Genomic DNA, 15,956 nt, shown 5'->3' with positions numbered 1-15,956 from the left:
CCTGAACCATAATCTGAAATACTTCTGCCTTGTATCCCCATTACGTACTTACAAAAGGCTGTAGCCTACTTGTTGGATGATTAGAGTGATATATTAACAAGAATTGTTCATTATTATTAATCGGATATATATATATATATATATATATATATATATATATATATATATATATATATATATATATATATATATATATATATATATATATATGCACTAATGACGAGGGAATAAAATTCCACGTTCAAGGAAATTTCTGAGAAAATTTCATCTTCCGTTTAAGGAAATCTCAGGCTATCTAACAACTAAAATGAGGAATTGGAATTTTCCACAGTGGAAACACCAATTCATTAGAAGACCACTGTTTCCTGCCCTGAAAGCTGTAGTATCTCAGCAGCTGCTCACCATGCTCCTCAGAATGCCTTAAAGCAATTATTCCCACTTTTTCAGCTTTTACCTAAAATAATAAGGAACATTATGAATGTTATCCTTTTCGCTAAGCGTTACACATTCATACTTGCTTGCATGACAATCAGAGAAATGGAGTGTGAAATAGAATATATGTATGTGTACAGTACTGGACAGTAAAGGTGAAATAGAAGATAGTATATGTATATGTACAGCACTGGATAGGTGGTGATCAGGGTTGCTGAATGACTGTGTCCTGAAGCAAATCTGTCAAAATAGCCTTGGATACGTAATATTTCCTCTTTCCTAACACAGTAAAGCAGTTTTAATGTGCACTGTTATTTAATTTATCTTCATAATGATAAAAAAAGAGCAGGCTAAGACTAAAAGTTTATTCAGTAATGACATGTGGAAGAGAACTTCTCAGCACTTTGTAGATCACAGATTTAGTAAGGAATAATTTTGCCAACAAGAAAACAAGAAAATAGGTGGTGACGATGTACAGAATTAGGATAAAAACAACACTGGATATATTCTTTCGGAATGTAACAGGCAGATGAGTTAAGGGTAGGCTCTTCAAAAAGGAGAAGAAAACTAAGCACTATCTAGCATTTATAAAGTGTGTCAGCTTCCTGTACTAATAATTCCAACTTTCCCACCTCTACTCCCCTTGTTACTTGAAACCATTCCTCCTCCTTTCTACAATGACACGACCCAGACCATACATGTAAACTCTGGAGGCAACTGTGTCTCTTGGGAATAACAAATTTGAGTTATGATGGAGAAAGATGAGACTGCATATTTGTTCCTGCCTGCACTGTTCTTCTGGGAGCAGTAATGCCTTATCAATGCAGTTAAACCACAAACAGGACTTTCTCTTCAATCCTGATTAGAAGTGACGTGTTTTAGTTGAGTCGTGCAAGCAGGAACGCATGATCTGACCCCTATACACTATTCCCCGCATTACAGCAAGAGCGACTGTTAACAGATTGCCTTCCTACTACACTCTACCATTGCATACTGAAGTAATTGCATGGCATCTGCAAACAATGGCTCAGAATTATGTTTTAAAGCTAGTGCATAAAGGTAATCAAATCCAGAGTTAAAATTAAAGTTAGTAATCTATGTTTTTGCCAGCACATTACTACATTATTATTAGTATTTTATCTTTTTTTTTGGTTTATTTTTAGTTGATTTTTTTTGTCTCCAGTCCAGCAACTTACACGTACATACAGACATACATGCAGGCACGCCCATGCACACACACTTACGTACACGCTCACACACATTGTCCACACACGCACACTTATACAATCATGCATACACACAGTGACACATATACACATACAACTTTCTTAATGTGTGAGGGCAGTCTGTATTGAACCAAGACACACAATGCACTAGTGAACCCCTCCTTAGAACGACACAAATATTCATTATAACACTGAATATTCAATACAACCAATACTGGAAACACCTCGTAGGGCACTAACGATAAAAAGGCCGACATGAAACGGCCTCTGCTTATGAGGAAGTAGTACGTAAAATTAAATGGAAGGGGAAGTGCAAGTTCTTGGTTCTGTGGCCGCACTTAACACATTGCTGGCAGGAGCACTACAGTCACTAAGGATTGCTACCGGGCCACTAGCCTCATGCTTGGCACTTTGGGGGAGACAGCGCACGGGACGCCACCAAGCAATTCAGGCTAGCACTGCCACGCTGGCGGCAAATCAACTTACTACGTGTCTTGAGCAGCCTCATCTTTTCATAACGTGCCCACACAAACTAGTGGTAGTGAAACATGATGCAGAGAACAACCCTATATGTCCATAGCCTCCATTCAGAGCCTCTACTGTCTGTTCAACCTCTGTTTTGTCCAAGCCTCCCACAGCCTCCCTCTCACATTGTGCCTCTGTGCCAAGACTCTGAATCTCCCGCCCTGCTGACCTGGAAACTAATGGTGAGGAAGAAACCAGAAGCTACATCACTAGGATACTGATACTGATATGTCCAAACTGCACACAACTAACTACTGATGCCATACAAGAGAAACGTAACTTTGAGAAAACAACAATATTAAAGTACATAAATTTCTGAAATTCAAAGAGATATATTACCCTTGAAAAGATTCATATATATATATTTTCATATATATATAATTTATATATATATATTCATTTATATAGCATATATCTGAAGCACAAAAGGGACACTAAGCTTACAGAAGGAGGGGGAGCATTACTGTATGTAGATTATGGGTATTAAATACTAAAGATATAAGGGCTTCAAAAATTCTACACACGCAATACACAGACACATTAAATATATCTTAAACTTGACTGGAATGACTTAGGGTGGCAGCTTGGTCTACTTCAGTTCACTGTCCAAAGTCGTTCACAGTGGAAGACCAGCGGCCAATCAGTCTTTGAGGTTCACTGTTTCCAGACCACCAATACCTGCTGGTCACAACAAACACTACAAGACCCTCACACTTCCTCCCAAAGCCACACTCCCTCACACAAAAACTTCACCCATTCACTTCACTCACAACACTTCAGATGGAGCTCTGCAGACTGACTAGAGATGAACAGACTCTCACCATCCCACCATAACCTGACACAGACAAGAGGGATTCTTTGCTCTGCTTTTTCTGTCGCACTGCAGTTCTGGACTAGCACACCTAGGCACCCCCGAGCGGCGGTTGCTGCTCGGGTGGGTGGAGTTTGGGGCAGGAGAGTGTGTGTGTGGGAAGGGTCAGGATCAGCCTCCATCATACTGTGGTCTCAAGGTCCTCGTGTACCATGGTCTGAAACTGCTCCTGGCCTGAAAGAAAAATAAGCACGATGACACACGGCTCGGGAAAAGGCTGTCAGTAGTGTTAGTTATCTTTTTAATAATGGCTGTTGAACATTAGAGCTCTAGAAAACAAGCACAAAAGCATCACAATGATTGCACTGAATACATTTGGGCATGACTGAGAGAAGTAACTAATGCATGTCATGACATAAGCAATGAAAAGCCAATCGTTTAAAGTTTAAAAGCATTTTGGCAGACAATGGTTTTCACTTAAAGAAAAAACAAAAATTCCTATACCTAAGGAAAGAAGGAACATGCAAGTCAGAAATTTCACAACAGATTAAATATTCAGCTTGTATTTTCACAATTACATGCAAGTTTGAAATGGAAAGATTTAAAAAAGTGAAATATCTCTAACAAGGTTTGGATATAGATAAGTAATAATAAGTAAGGCTCTTTTTTTAAGTTGGCTCTACTTGGGTTCACTACTTACTAATAAAAATTACAGAAAGCAGTACTTTTATGTTAAAAATTATGTATTTTCTTAACAAGTGAAGTAGGTACAGGATCTACAGTGGTTGTATCAATCTTAGTAGTAGTAGTAGTAGTAGTAGTAGTAGTAGTAGTAGTAGTAGTAGTAGTAGTAGTAGTAGTAGTAGTAGTAGTAGTAGTAGTAGTAGTAGTAGTAGCACAAGTAGAAGAGGAAGAAATGGAGGAAAAGTAAGAGAAAAGAAGTAGGAAAAAGAGGAAGCACAAGACAAAGAAGGAGCTGAACACGAACTGGAGAAAATAAAGGGAAAAATAGAGAAGAAAAGAGAAAGGAAGAAAGAGAGAGAGAGAGAGAGAGAGAGAGAGAGAGAGAGAGAGAGAGAGAGAGAGAGAGAGAGAGAGAGAGAGAGAGAGAGAGAGAGAGAGAGAGAGAGAGAGAGAGAGAGAGAGAGAGAGAGAGAGAGAGAGAGCAGGAGTCACAGAAAGAGGACAAGTAGAAGAAAAAAGACAGAAAAAGAAGGAAGATAAAAAAAAAAACAGGAGAAAATCAAGCCAAACATAGGAAATGATTAAAAAAAAAAAAAAAAAAAAAAGAAAAAAGTCACAACAAGAGATATAAAAAGGATATCCCATAAAAAAAATGAGGGGAGGGACTGGGGTGGGTTTGGGTGGGTGAGGGTGGAATCAACTGCCTAAAAATGCTTGATAGGAAAATAAGGGGTAACTTCAGCGATGGTTCATACGTACAGAACAGAGCCAGAGCAGAATCCTTGCCATAGAGCGTGCAAGAAACAGCGAGGTGATGTGTAATCCATGGTTGTTGGAACACTACCTACACAATACTATCAATATGTTTTGGACAGGCCTCTGATCTCAAAAGTGGAAAAAAGGTCATTCTTTTTTTATGTATACTATAAAATCTACTAAATATTGTCTTAGTCTCTTTTTTTTTTTCTCTCTCTTTCTTGCTTTCTCAAAAGGGCATAAAAGATCCCCCTTCCCATCCAAAACATTATCTTGCTTAAAAAATACTATGCTGTGACTCGAAATGTCTGGGACCCTCCATGATTTCTGATTTTTTGGTAAGACAGCTTTTGTTACTATTATCAGTGCAATCTTGTGTAGGATATACTCCCTTTAGCAACAACAAAGCAGTGTGTATCTATCCTCACTTGCACACACACAACCACACTGACATGCACACACGCACATCTTTCCTAGCTATGTTTATCTCAATTCCTGCAAGAAACTAGGAACTCCCAAGTGACCCACAGAAGCTGAATCTGTGAATAAGTGAGCAGATGTGGATTCATTCATGTGCAAACTTCATACTGGCTTCTAGATGACTAAGTTGATTAAACAAGTCATACAGCAGAATGTGAAATAATTCTCTACCCTATTCCATTGCAGAGATTACCTGGAGTTTCTCTTGGATGCTAAACTGGAGACACAAAGGTGAAAGAGTATGCAATGTGGTAACTAGTGCAAAGTTCATTTGATTCAGATGAGCAACAGGTCTCCATACTCTAACCAAAACAAAAGCTTCTGTCTTACTCCATGAAAATCAACAGATTAAGTCATTAGTTCTGTCTCTAATTAATGCCAACTAGTGTGGCTTGTGACAGAACCACTATGGAAGGACAAAGAGGAAAAAAATAGGTGGAGCAAAGATAGAATGGCTGACTGAACCACTAAAGAAGGTAATGGAGGAAACAGATAGACGGAACAGAGAGAATGGCCTTAATTCACCTCTCTCTATCCACGAAGCACCGGCAAACCTAATACTTTCTCGTGATACTTCCCCAACCAGTGCGTAAGACTAACTGTCACCGGGAGGCTACACCGCACAGGATTGCACCTTATAACTCACCCACTCACATCCAAGAAATCACCTTGCCATTGTAAAACTTTCCATGACAGGCATTCAGAGACAAGTGAAATCATCTTTATCCCAAAAATTGCAAATAACTCTACTATCTTATCTCTTTCAATACAAATGTCATGGTTTTGGGATTATACACATTAATGGAATGTGAATTTTTCATTATATCTTTTCTGTAAAAATCACTCTACATTCCATCTTTTTCAGTAAATATTCCAAGACAGTTGGAGTTATTAACACAGTGGATCTGTCTCAACATCCAAACTCTTTACTATTACAGACTCTTATCTGATACAGTTTGTCTCCACCATTGAGCATAATTCCCTCACATCCCTGGTATGAGTCTCATCAACACGTCACTGGCCACACACCAGATCCAGCCAGAATGTTTTCCCAGGATTGAAATTCTCCCATTGGAATTCAACACAACAGTGACAAAGGTGGAGTGTGTGCTGAGGCAAGGTGGTTCCAGGATGCTGTGGCTCCAACGGGCCGATCAGAGTCATGAAACAAGTGATGAGGGGGCCGAGTCTTCTGTCACAGCACTGGGTTAACTCTAGCAGTGTCAACTGATAGGCTACTCTGATAAATGGTAAATATTCAGCACTGGCAGATACAAGAATGTTTTCTCTATGTGCCACCAAAAACTATTATTACCAAAAGATTATAGCTATTATATACTTTATACAAACAACTTTCTTTAAAATCACAGGGTGGGAAGTGCATAATAAATTTATAGCTAATATATATGTTTACAACAATAAAATTATTTATAAACTAAACTGACAAAGCTTTTTGTATGGTGCAAAATGTGATTCATGTACAATGTGTCTAGCTGCTCTGCTACAGTCCTCAGTAAACAAACTCCTGCCCACACCCACCGTTACCTAGTGAAGTATTTGCCTTTTTAGCTTTGGCTGTTATGGGTCGTTAGCAGTTTAGTCAACGAAATTGTGATTACAACTGTTGTGTTGACTGAATTTCTCTTGGCCTGAAAAAGCAATAAAATAATGGAATCCACAAAAAAATTATAATAATAATGGTAATAGCAACAACAACATATAGTAGTTAATATCAACTGCAACAATGTGTCCATCTCCCTTGCAAAGTGTTGCTGGGGGAAGTGGCAAGTGGTAGCCAAGGCCACACTGGGGCAGTAGAGAGGCGTCGCCGGCCATCTCTTTGCCACAAATGAGACCACAACGAGTGCACTGTTTACATATGTATATATAGAGAGATTAATAATTAGCTAACTACAGTGACAGAACATTGCAAAATATTGGCCTGTTTAGTAACAAAGGTAATCAATTTAGTCAATCAATCACCCAGTTAGATGTGGTTGTATGTTCTCTTTTTGTTTTAGTTAATTAATTTGTATTCTTAAGTTAGTTGCATTTATCAGAAGGCTAATAGCATTCCAGTGGTACTCAAGCAGGGTCACCACACAAGCATGCACGGCTGGTGTCATGTGAGGTCGCCGCGGCCGCGTGTGTCTCTGGCCGCCTTCCTCTGCTACACAACACGCCTCTACTTTCCTCAATGGTCTCCATCAAGTAACGCAAGACTTCAGGGGCACTTATGGAAGACAACACTTAACAATTTGCCTAAAAACAGTAGTATTTATAAACTAAGAAAGGCCTCTTGTCCTTAACAAAAACACTTGTCCAAAACTGTGTCCGAGAAGCTCCCACACAAGGACGGTGTGCGTGACGTGACACTGGACTCACCACTCATGGTGACCTTGACAAAGTGACAATTTTTAATCCAAGGGTGTTTGTGGCACTGGACTCAAAAAATCTTGCTAAACTGACAAGTCTTCTTCAAACCAAAAACTGGGAGCCTTTCTGCACAGAGTCACAGCACGGTGGTGCCGTGTGGTGGCCGAGGCTCACCTGCAGAGTGGAGGGCGGAGGGTATGGGTGACACTCTCCCAATACCATCCAGGTGCACCAAGAGCTCAGTGAGTCTCAGAAAGATGCTTCTTCATTAATCAAAATTTAAACTTTAACTTGGAATTCTGCGGGTAAAAAACTGCAGCTTCATGTACAAGTGTGCAGCACAGTGAAAAAATAAGATATATTTACATGTACATACATTGGGCCTTCGCTCAACACCTTAGTGTCACGTGCTATACTCGCTGCGTCTCCCGTGAGGCGAGTGAGCCGTCCTCCAGAGCACCTGTCTGTGGCAGTGCGAGGCCCATGACTCACCGCGGCTCACGGGAGGCGCCAGGTGGGAGGTACACAAAGCACAGACCCTGAGCGAGGACCAACAGTACACAGGGCAGCGCACTATATGAGTCTCTCCACGCGGAGTCTCTTCGAGAATGCGTGTTGGCGTGTGCCTCTCAGGGAATGTGAGTAGGAGGTGTGGCAAGGCATAGGTGCCTGGCTCTCCCTTCTGCCAGGGTGGTATTCATGCCAAGCAGCTGGCACTTACTCTCCAGGTAGGCAGCGAGTTCCTGGTCGTCTGCGTGCTGTGCCAGTGCTCGTGGTGTGTTGCCCTGCAGGTCCCTGATGGTGAGGGAGGCGCCGGCAGCCACCAACATGCAGCACACGGTGCGGCGGCGGTTCTGGGCAGCCTGGTGTAGCGCTGTCTGTCCCCTGAGGAGAGAAGGGCTGGTGAGCAGGGCAATACAAGGCTGTCTCTGCTGTAACAGAGTCAGTAGGCATGGTGGAACTTCCTATATTGGAGGTGTATATTTATAAATGGCACAGAACTATTGCATGTGACAAAGCTTAGTGCATCTATGTACAGCTGACTCCTTACTTGATTCACCATGATCACTTGCTGGTGAAGTAGCCTTCCTGTTCTTATCTTTAGTTAGAGTTACATGTCAACTCAAGGGATTTTAACAAGTCAATATCATAGGCCAGTAGTCATGATATGTATGAATTAAGCCACACCTTTCTCAACCCTACTCCATGTCTGCCTCCCAATCCCCACTCCCTCCTTGATTCTACATTCCTTATACTACCCAACTGAGGATAGGGAGGGTGGAGTGGAGGTAGAGAGGAAGATGACAGGCCTATGATACATGTCAGAGGCAGCTTTAGCCAAAGAAAGCTACCATGACAAAAAAGGATAACAGATGTCACTTTTATTAGAAATATAAGTAGAGCAAGGGAAACTGCTTCATCAAGTAGGGAGGTGACTGCACATGTGTATTCTAGCATTCCTTCTTTTTCTACTTTTTTTTATCAATACCATGCATACTCCTATAAGTATATGCATGCTTTAATTGCAATGTTTCAATAAGTTGAAATTTAAAAGAGCGTACATTGCATGGTACAAAACACAATCTCACAAAGAGTCCTTTCAGGGTGAGAACCAGCAAAGGAACTGAAGACAAATAGCTAGAGAAGAGAAACTGGACATGAATAGCAAAGCGGCACCTCTCATTGTCCACCATGTCGAGGATGGAGGCGGGGGCTGAGGCAATGAGGTAGCGCACGATGTCCTTGAAGCCGTGTCGCGCCCCAAAGTGAAGTGCCGTCTGTCCACGCGAATCGATGGAGAGAAGTGAGTACCCTTGGGAGTGGAGGTCCTTCAGCTGCAGGAAAGAAATGAGGGTTAGACAGGCAGACAAAGACATTATGATGAAGTTTAATCTTTCCACTATACTGTAATATGTAACAATTCAAACCACTGAAACCAATGTGTGAAATCTTCCTAACTGGGGAAAAAAGGAAGGGATGAAAAGAATAGAGTCTGTAGTTTCCAGCTAGTATAATGTTTGGAAGTGCCTATGTAATGTGCAGAAATGTCCCAGTGTGGTTAATCAAGGGAAAAATGTATTAGATTACAATGAGTGGGTACATTGAAGTGGTATGTAAGGTTATGAAGAATATTATCTTTCTTTTTTGTCAAGAAATGGATTAGATGGATGACAAGTATGGTGTCAATTTAAAATGGTATGTAAAGTTAAGAATAAAACCAAGTTGAATTTTGTCGGTTTCCAGTACTATGGTGACATTTGGAGGGTTAGGAAAGATTTTGTGAATTTTAAGCTCATAGTGTAAAATAAAAATACCTGTCTATATTAAATGAATAATCTGATGCTTGGACAAAAACGAAAATGTTAATATGGAGGAAGCATAAAAGTTGCTCAGAAAGTTAAGGTTGAGAATTTGAGTGATGATTTCTATTGATCGGTTTTCATTAGGTGAATAATCTGATGCTTGGATGAAATATGACTGTTGAATGTGGAAAAAGTGTAAAAACTGCCCCTAAAAATAATGTTCAGTATAAAGGGAAGTCTTGAAGAAGAAAAAAGTAATAAAAAAAAAAAAAAAAAAAAAAAAAACTGGACCAAAAAACTGAATCCACCTCTGCATTTATCCACAAAACAAAAACCATGAATGAACAAAACTGGAAAATGAGAAAGGAATAACCACAGCTTTGTTGGAATTAATTTATCCACGAAAGAAAACAAAAAATAATGAATAAAACTGGAAAATGAGAAAGGAATAACCATAGCCTTATTTGTTGCAATTCCACATTACTCACCATCTTGAGGTCTCCTTGCTTGGCTGCCTTGATGATTCCCTCTGAATTCTTTTCCAACAAGTGGCTATTGAGGAGAAAGAAATGAGATGTGTCAGACAAGAAGGTGAGTTAGAACTACACTCTGATGCAGGGAAAACCGACCCTCAGAATTCACCCTTATTGTGTTCAGGGCCTAGTAAGTATTAGGGCTCAACTGGAAGTACTTTCTATACATAAATAAATTCTTAGGTCACAAGGGTTGATTAACTTTTGTACTGGTTATGATCTACAAAAATTCTACATGTTATAAGACTACAAAACATCTACATATATTATTTTTAACATTACTAATACTCACATGGAAATATCACATGATACAGACACTTATACTATACTGGATATTACTGCACATGTCCTCCATTGGTCCTACACACACACCTCTATGCACTCATCATGTATGACAGTGAGTAACAGGTTAACAGTTTATGCAATAAAGGTCTCTGGTTAGTGTGCAAGGGAACAAACACCTTGCCGGTAGACTAAGGTGAGGGTGACACACACTCACTTCCTGCCACTGACTCATTAGCAGAAAAACAACTGAACTGATTTACACAATTATCATTAGGTAAGTTTTTTTTTCTATGGAAGTTAAAAAGGCTAAAAATACAGTTTATATACAGTACCATGCAGTCATGCACAAATTATGATTATGGTTAGTTCTTGTATATATGTTCATCTTCAAGTGCTGAGCTGCTGCACTCGGGAACAGCAAAAATCAGCACCTATACAATACACAATTACTACTAATATTTTTGCATCCATAAAGTCAAAATTAGTGTTGGTATTTACAAAATAAATAGATTAGATTTCACTTTAGTATAGATAAGATTCAGAAACAAGTCAGATCAGCTGTTTATGACATTAGTAGTAGTGGTTATCTGACAGGCATTTACAGGGTGAGAGGGAGGGAGGCCCAGGGTGTGGTTGGTTGTGAGCAGCACCCTGACAAGCACCAGGGCAGGCAGACACAGACACAGACATAGACACACAAAGACACAGACACACACTTCCAAGACTGACCATCACCACCAGTGGTGAATAGTTATGAGGCAAACTATTCTGACTAACTTCAAGTACTTCAAAATTAAGGCACTGTAGTTCAAATTTCAAATATAATCTCAGGAACAATTAATAAACACAAAATCATTAGTGTCTTAGAGAAATTGATATATGTGAGTGAATCTTTCTTCATCAAGTTTTAAGAGATGCGTGAGTGTACAAACTGCCAGGTCAGTCTCAGGTGAGCACACGACAGGAATAACGAGACAAGAAATACCTGGGAGGGAAGTACTCGTGACCAAAGACACGATCATGCAAGCTGAAGGAGGGGAAGAAAAGAAAAAACTGGATCAGCAGAAAGAAAATAAATCGTCACTTACATTACAGTTTGTGTTCGTGTGTATCTGTATGCCCGTTGGTGTGAGTGTGTGTGTGCGTTAATGTTACCACGTGTCGCTGGGTGTATGTGTGCGTGTGTGTGTGAACGGAGCTGCAAAAGAGTAACAAACTGAATTTCTACTTGCCTACCTTTAACTTATCATCTCTATCTTCATATACAGGACTTGCCTTAGCTAACTCCTCATTCAAGAAGGAATCAGAACATGCTCTCTTTGACTTAAGGAGTACCAACACCCACTGCTTTGCTTCCATGCTGCCACTCACCATTCCAGACCCTCCCACTCACACCATCACCAAAACACTTTTCTCATGCACCAGCCACCTCTACTATGCATGTATTCTGGTCAGCTGTGAAGGGTGAAATGTCGCTGAGGTGGGAATGTTAGAGGTATTATTATGCTATCATGGTGTTCCTATTCATGTGATCCCTAACTACTCATGTTTCTTCTCAGCAATTTATACTCTCTCTCTCTCTCTCTCTCTCTTGTTTTCATGCTCTCACAAAATAGTGCAAAGATTAAAATTCACTCATTGATTCCATGAACTCAAATGCTACTATATACAAAATATCAAATAAAAAACAAATTTACTACGTATAATCTAGTGAAATATTCAAAGCAGAACCATGAGGCCAAATGATAACAGCATTGTCTGCACAAGTGACAGCATACTGTGGTGTGTTCTATAAGAGAGATTCTTGATAAGCACTAGAGTGACTATTATTCTCTAAGTAAATTGTTACACCTCCTGAGACACCTGCTAAGATTTCAGAGTACTCAAATACAAGTTAGACAGTAATTAGGAAGAAGATGTACTTGCAAGCTATGATATCTTTACACTACACACTGTTCTCATGTTTTGTCATGTTCACTGCATCTTGATATGACTCAATACTTTGTTCAAATGATTGATGAGACTAATTAGATTTAATGACAAGTAGGCCATGCATCCTACTTACCACAAGTTTTTTATTGTTGATTTTGACTGTTCAATTTATTCCCTGTAGACAAACAATAGCTTTGTGTCTCAGAGCTATAAAACATAAGCATTATAAAGCTGAGAACCTAAAAGCAGGAGCTGTTTGCTGAATCCTTCCAGAGTATCAAGTCTTAGTGTTAAAATTTCTCATATAATTCACACCATAAAGGCTTCAACAAAACATGGGTATTATTTGAAAAGGAAGTGGTGTGGCGAGTCAATCAGTGAACAGCTCATGCCTTAGAGATCTAAGGCACCCTGGAACCTCTCCCTGCCAAGACTCATTTGGGTTGGTTAGGCAACCCGCATGTCACAAGCCAGTCCAACACCAATCACTGATCAAGGCCAACTGGTGCTTCCCTCATCCCTCCCCTGCAGGCTGCCAGGATAGACTTCCCTGGGCGGCATCTCCCTATTTACCTGTGGGCCACCTCCTCCTCCTCCCCTGCATCTGAGGAATCCTGGTGTGGGGTGAGGGCCGGTGTCGGGATCCTTTGGTCGGCTTCACTCCCGCCCACTCCCCTTTGGTCGGCTTCATTCCCGCCCACTCCCGAGTCACTGTCGCTTACCATAGCGAGCCGCTCACTGTGGTCTATGTCGTTGTCCACGCTGCAGGGCCCAGCCACCACCATAAGGTCATAGTTACCCGGCCAGCATAATTCTTTACCAGGGACTTTACAGGTCCCTTGGGCAGTCCAGGTCTCAGGGCACTCCAGGATATGCTAGGCAGTTCATCAGTGATGTGGGTCCAGGATGATTTATGTTTACTTTCCGCGAACGTCCGTGACAAATGACGTGTATAACTCCGAATTGTTTCTTTTATGAACTGTACGTTGAGAGGTAGCCGTACAGGGACAGTACTCTCTGTGTTTCCTTCACATACTGGTCAATGTGTTATGCAAACTATAATATATAATGTGCAGCTTGACATTTCTGATTCAGTATGGACTCATCCACAGCTTGCATGAACACAGTGCACAGACTACGTCAAGGAATTATTTGGTCTACTTTACAAATTAAGAATCAAGGGTCAAACTTTCGAGATAAGTGATACATTCAAAAGTAATTCGAGCATTCACAATGTGCTTCAAGGATAATAATTCATATAACAAAATTTGGAAGACCAATTGAGCTACTGTGTTTAGTACAAGGGAAGTACAAATTAAAGGGAAAAAAACCCAAACCACAGGATCTAAATTTGCGGGTTGTGACTGTTACTGAGTCTGCCTGCCCACTGGAGATGCCCTGGTGCTGGGATACCCAAAGGTGTGTGTGTGTGTGTGTGTGTGTGTGTGTGTGTGTGTGTGTGTGTGTGTGTGTGTGTGTGTGTGTGTGTGTGTGTGTGTGTGTGTGTGTGTGTGTGTGTGTGTGTGAAGCACTTGCACTGGTCAGTTTATCCTCACTTGGCAATAAGTCATTGTCTCTGCCACATGAACCACAAATACTGACACCAGAAACACCCACAACACTGCTCAGTGATTAATTAATAGCCAGAATTTTGATAGACACGTAAATGAAATCTCAACACAACACAATTCCTCTTTCTGACTGTTGCATTTAAACTCCAGTTGTTGAATGGATTATCATTTAATATTTCTTTGCAGGACTGAGTTAAGCTTGTAATTTCCCATGCTTTGATGTTTTGATAGTTTGTTTACATTGTAGGAGTGCTGGAAGACATATATACTTCTTTGTGACTTCTATAAATTCAAAATCAATGCATACTAGAGAATTTGACTCTTCCAATATTAGCAGTGTTTTGGAAGGATGTGGTTCGGACAGTGACTCAAGCCTGTAAGAATGTACCACCGCAAATGAGATGTTTTTTTGGACTTGTGGCCAAAACTATAACTAAGTATTATTTTGCATAATGTGAGATGTGATGTGAGGTCAATATTGTGTGTGTTTGGCAGAGGCTATAGCTGTAGTAGTCATAGTAATAGTAGTAGTAAGTGTGGTGATTGTAGTGGTTCATTTTGATGTGAGAAATAGTCATAAGTATCTGGAATGTTGTGAATGGTAGGTGCATCTTGTGCTGAATTAATGTTGCACTGATTAGGGTGACTATGTAAGCCTTATATGTACAGGTTCCTTCATGACAGTGTTGGTGGCAGTAGTGGTGGTGGTGGTGGTGGTGAGTACTTTCCAGTGGAGAGAAGTGGCAATACTGTCATGGGTAAGTAAGTAGGTGATAATAAGTATTGACAGGTAAGTAAGTAAGTAGGTGAGTGAGCAAATTAAGAAATACCCTGGAATTCATATATTGAGGGATACTGATAATCAAATCTACAAGAGGAGGAAACCTTCACTAATCAAAATCTCAAGGGAAAAAGACAGGGAGAGAGAAAAAAAAAATGTATATATAGTTTGGAGTGGGGTGGGGGGGGGGGCAAAAGGGAATCATGAATAAAATTATGGTAAGTTCAAGTACAAACAAATCAGTAGTGACAATGCATGAGAACAACTTTAGGGGGATAGACAGATCAATGTTAAAGACAATATATACTGCAATTACAAATGTACATTCTTCTAAGCCTTGCAGGAGTAAAATAACATCCACTAGAATACTGTGAAAATATCTCTTTGAAAAATAACATGCAAAGTAATTATAGTAGTTTTACAAGGTTATACTCACCTGGTGTCTTAGGAAATACACCTTTACATAATCAACACTTAACAGCATCTGACTCTTAATCATTAAAAAGGGAACTAGAAGCTTTTGTCAATGTATTCCTGCAGTATTTTGTATTAATTACGGACTGTAACTGATTGAAGGCCACTGAAATAAAACCAATCCATATAAGATGATAGTGATGATGATGATGATTCAAAATGGTACTAGAATTTAATCATCAAATCAACCTTAATAAAAGACAAGAACATGATAAACAAAGAAGGAAATCAAGTATACTTACTCCACCTTCATAAAAAATAGAAAACTTCATTGAGAAGTCATGGAATTACATAAAAAATGCACATAACTTAAATTTTTCCTCTCTTCCGTTTACACGAAGAGCAAGAAACGACACGAATGAAAACAGCACCAAAACCTCATCCGATGAACCAAACATCATACAACCCAGTAAGATCTGCAGGCCATACATTCCCACAAGCTTCTGTATCCACACCACCCTGCCTTCCTGTGTCTTAAACCCTCCTGACTGGCATCCCAACACACCAACCCTTCCCTGTGTCCCCAGTCCTTACCTGACATCCCCTCTCATGCCTCCGCTGATGTTGGTGGGGTCGGTAAGCTCTGGATCCAACACAAAGAGGTCCTCAGTGCAGATGTCTGTGACATAGTGGAGGTGTTCCTGTGCTCGGTCAATGCGGAAGAACCTCTCAGCAGTGCAGGCTGTGGAGAGGAGTGTGTGTTAGAGTGGTGTTAAGGGGATTGGAGGTACAGTGGAAGAGGATGTGTGTGTGTGAGTGGAAGTGTGGAGGTGAATGTGAGAAGGGA

The 15,956-nt window shown here is 40.3% G+C and overlaps 1 protein-coding gene across 12 annotated transcripts in view; it reads right to left on the bottom strand.

Annotated features, from left to right (window-relative positions):
• Positions 1–783: 783 nt before the first annotated feature.
• LOC123506688 (eye-specific diacylglycerol kinase-like) overlaps positions 784–15,956 on the bottom strand; it is a 704,579-nt gene continuing 689,406 nt past the window's right edge. For 6 of the 12 annotated variants that reach the window (XM_045258954.1, XM_045258955.1, XM_045258957.1 and 3 more), the window contains 7 exons: positions 15,704–15,851; positions 12,917–13,105; positions 11,397–11,438; positions 10,082–10,145; positions 8,968–9,125; positions 8,012–8,175; positions 784–3,228 (listed from right to left, as the gene is read on the bottom strand). In XM_045258954.1, the coding sequence (XP_045114889.1) occupies positions 3,176–3,228; positions 8,012–8,175; positions 8,968–9,125; positions 10,082–10,145; positions 11,397–11,438; positions 12,917–13,105; positions 15,704–15,851 (818 nt within the window). In that variant the 3' untranslated portion in view covers positions 784–3,175. The other 6 variants (XR_006675487.1, XR_006675486.1, XM_045258949.1 and 3 more) reach the window with 6 other exon arrangements.

This window comes from Portunus trituberculatus, chromosome 20, assembly GCF_017591435.1.
Source record: "Portunus trituberculatus isolate SZX2019 chromosome 20, ASM1759143v1, whole genome shotgun sequence".
In the NCBI taxonomy this organism is placed as follows: Eukaryota; Metazoa; Arthropoda; class Malacostraca; order Decapoda; family Portunidae; genus Portunus; species Portunus trituberculatus.
Note: the sequence above shows the minus strand (reverse complement) of the source record. Positions and strands in the feature narration are given on the sequence as shown.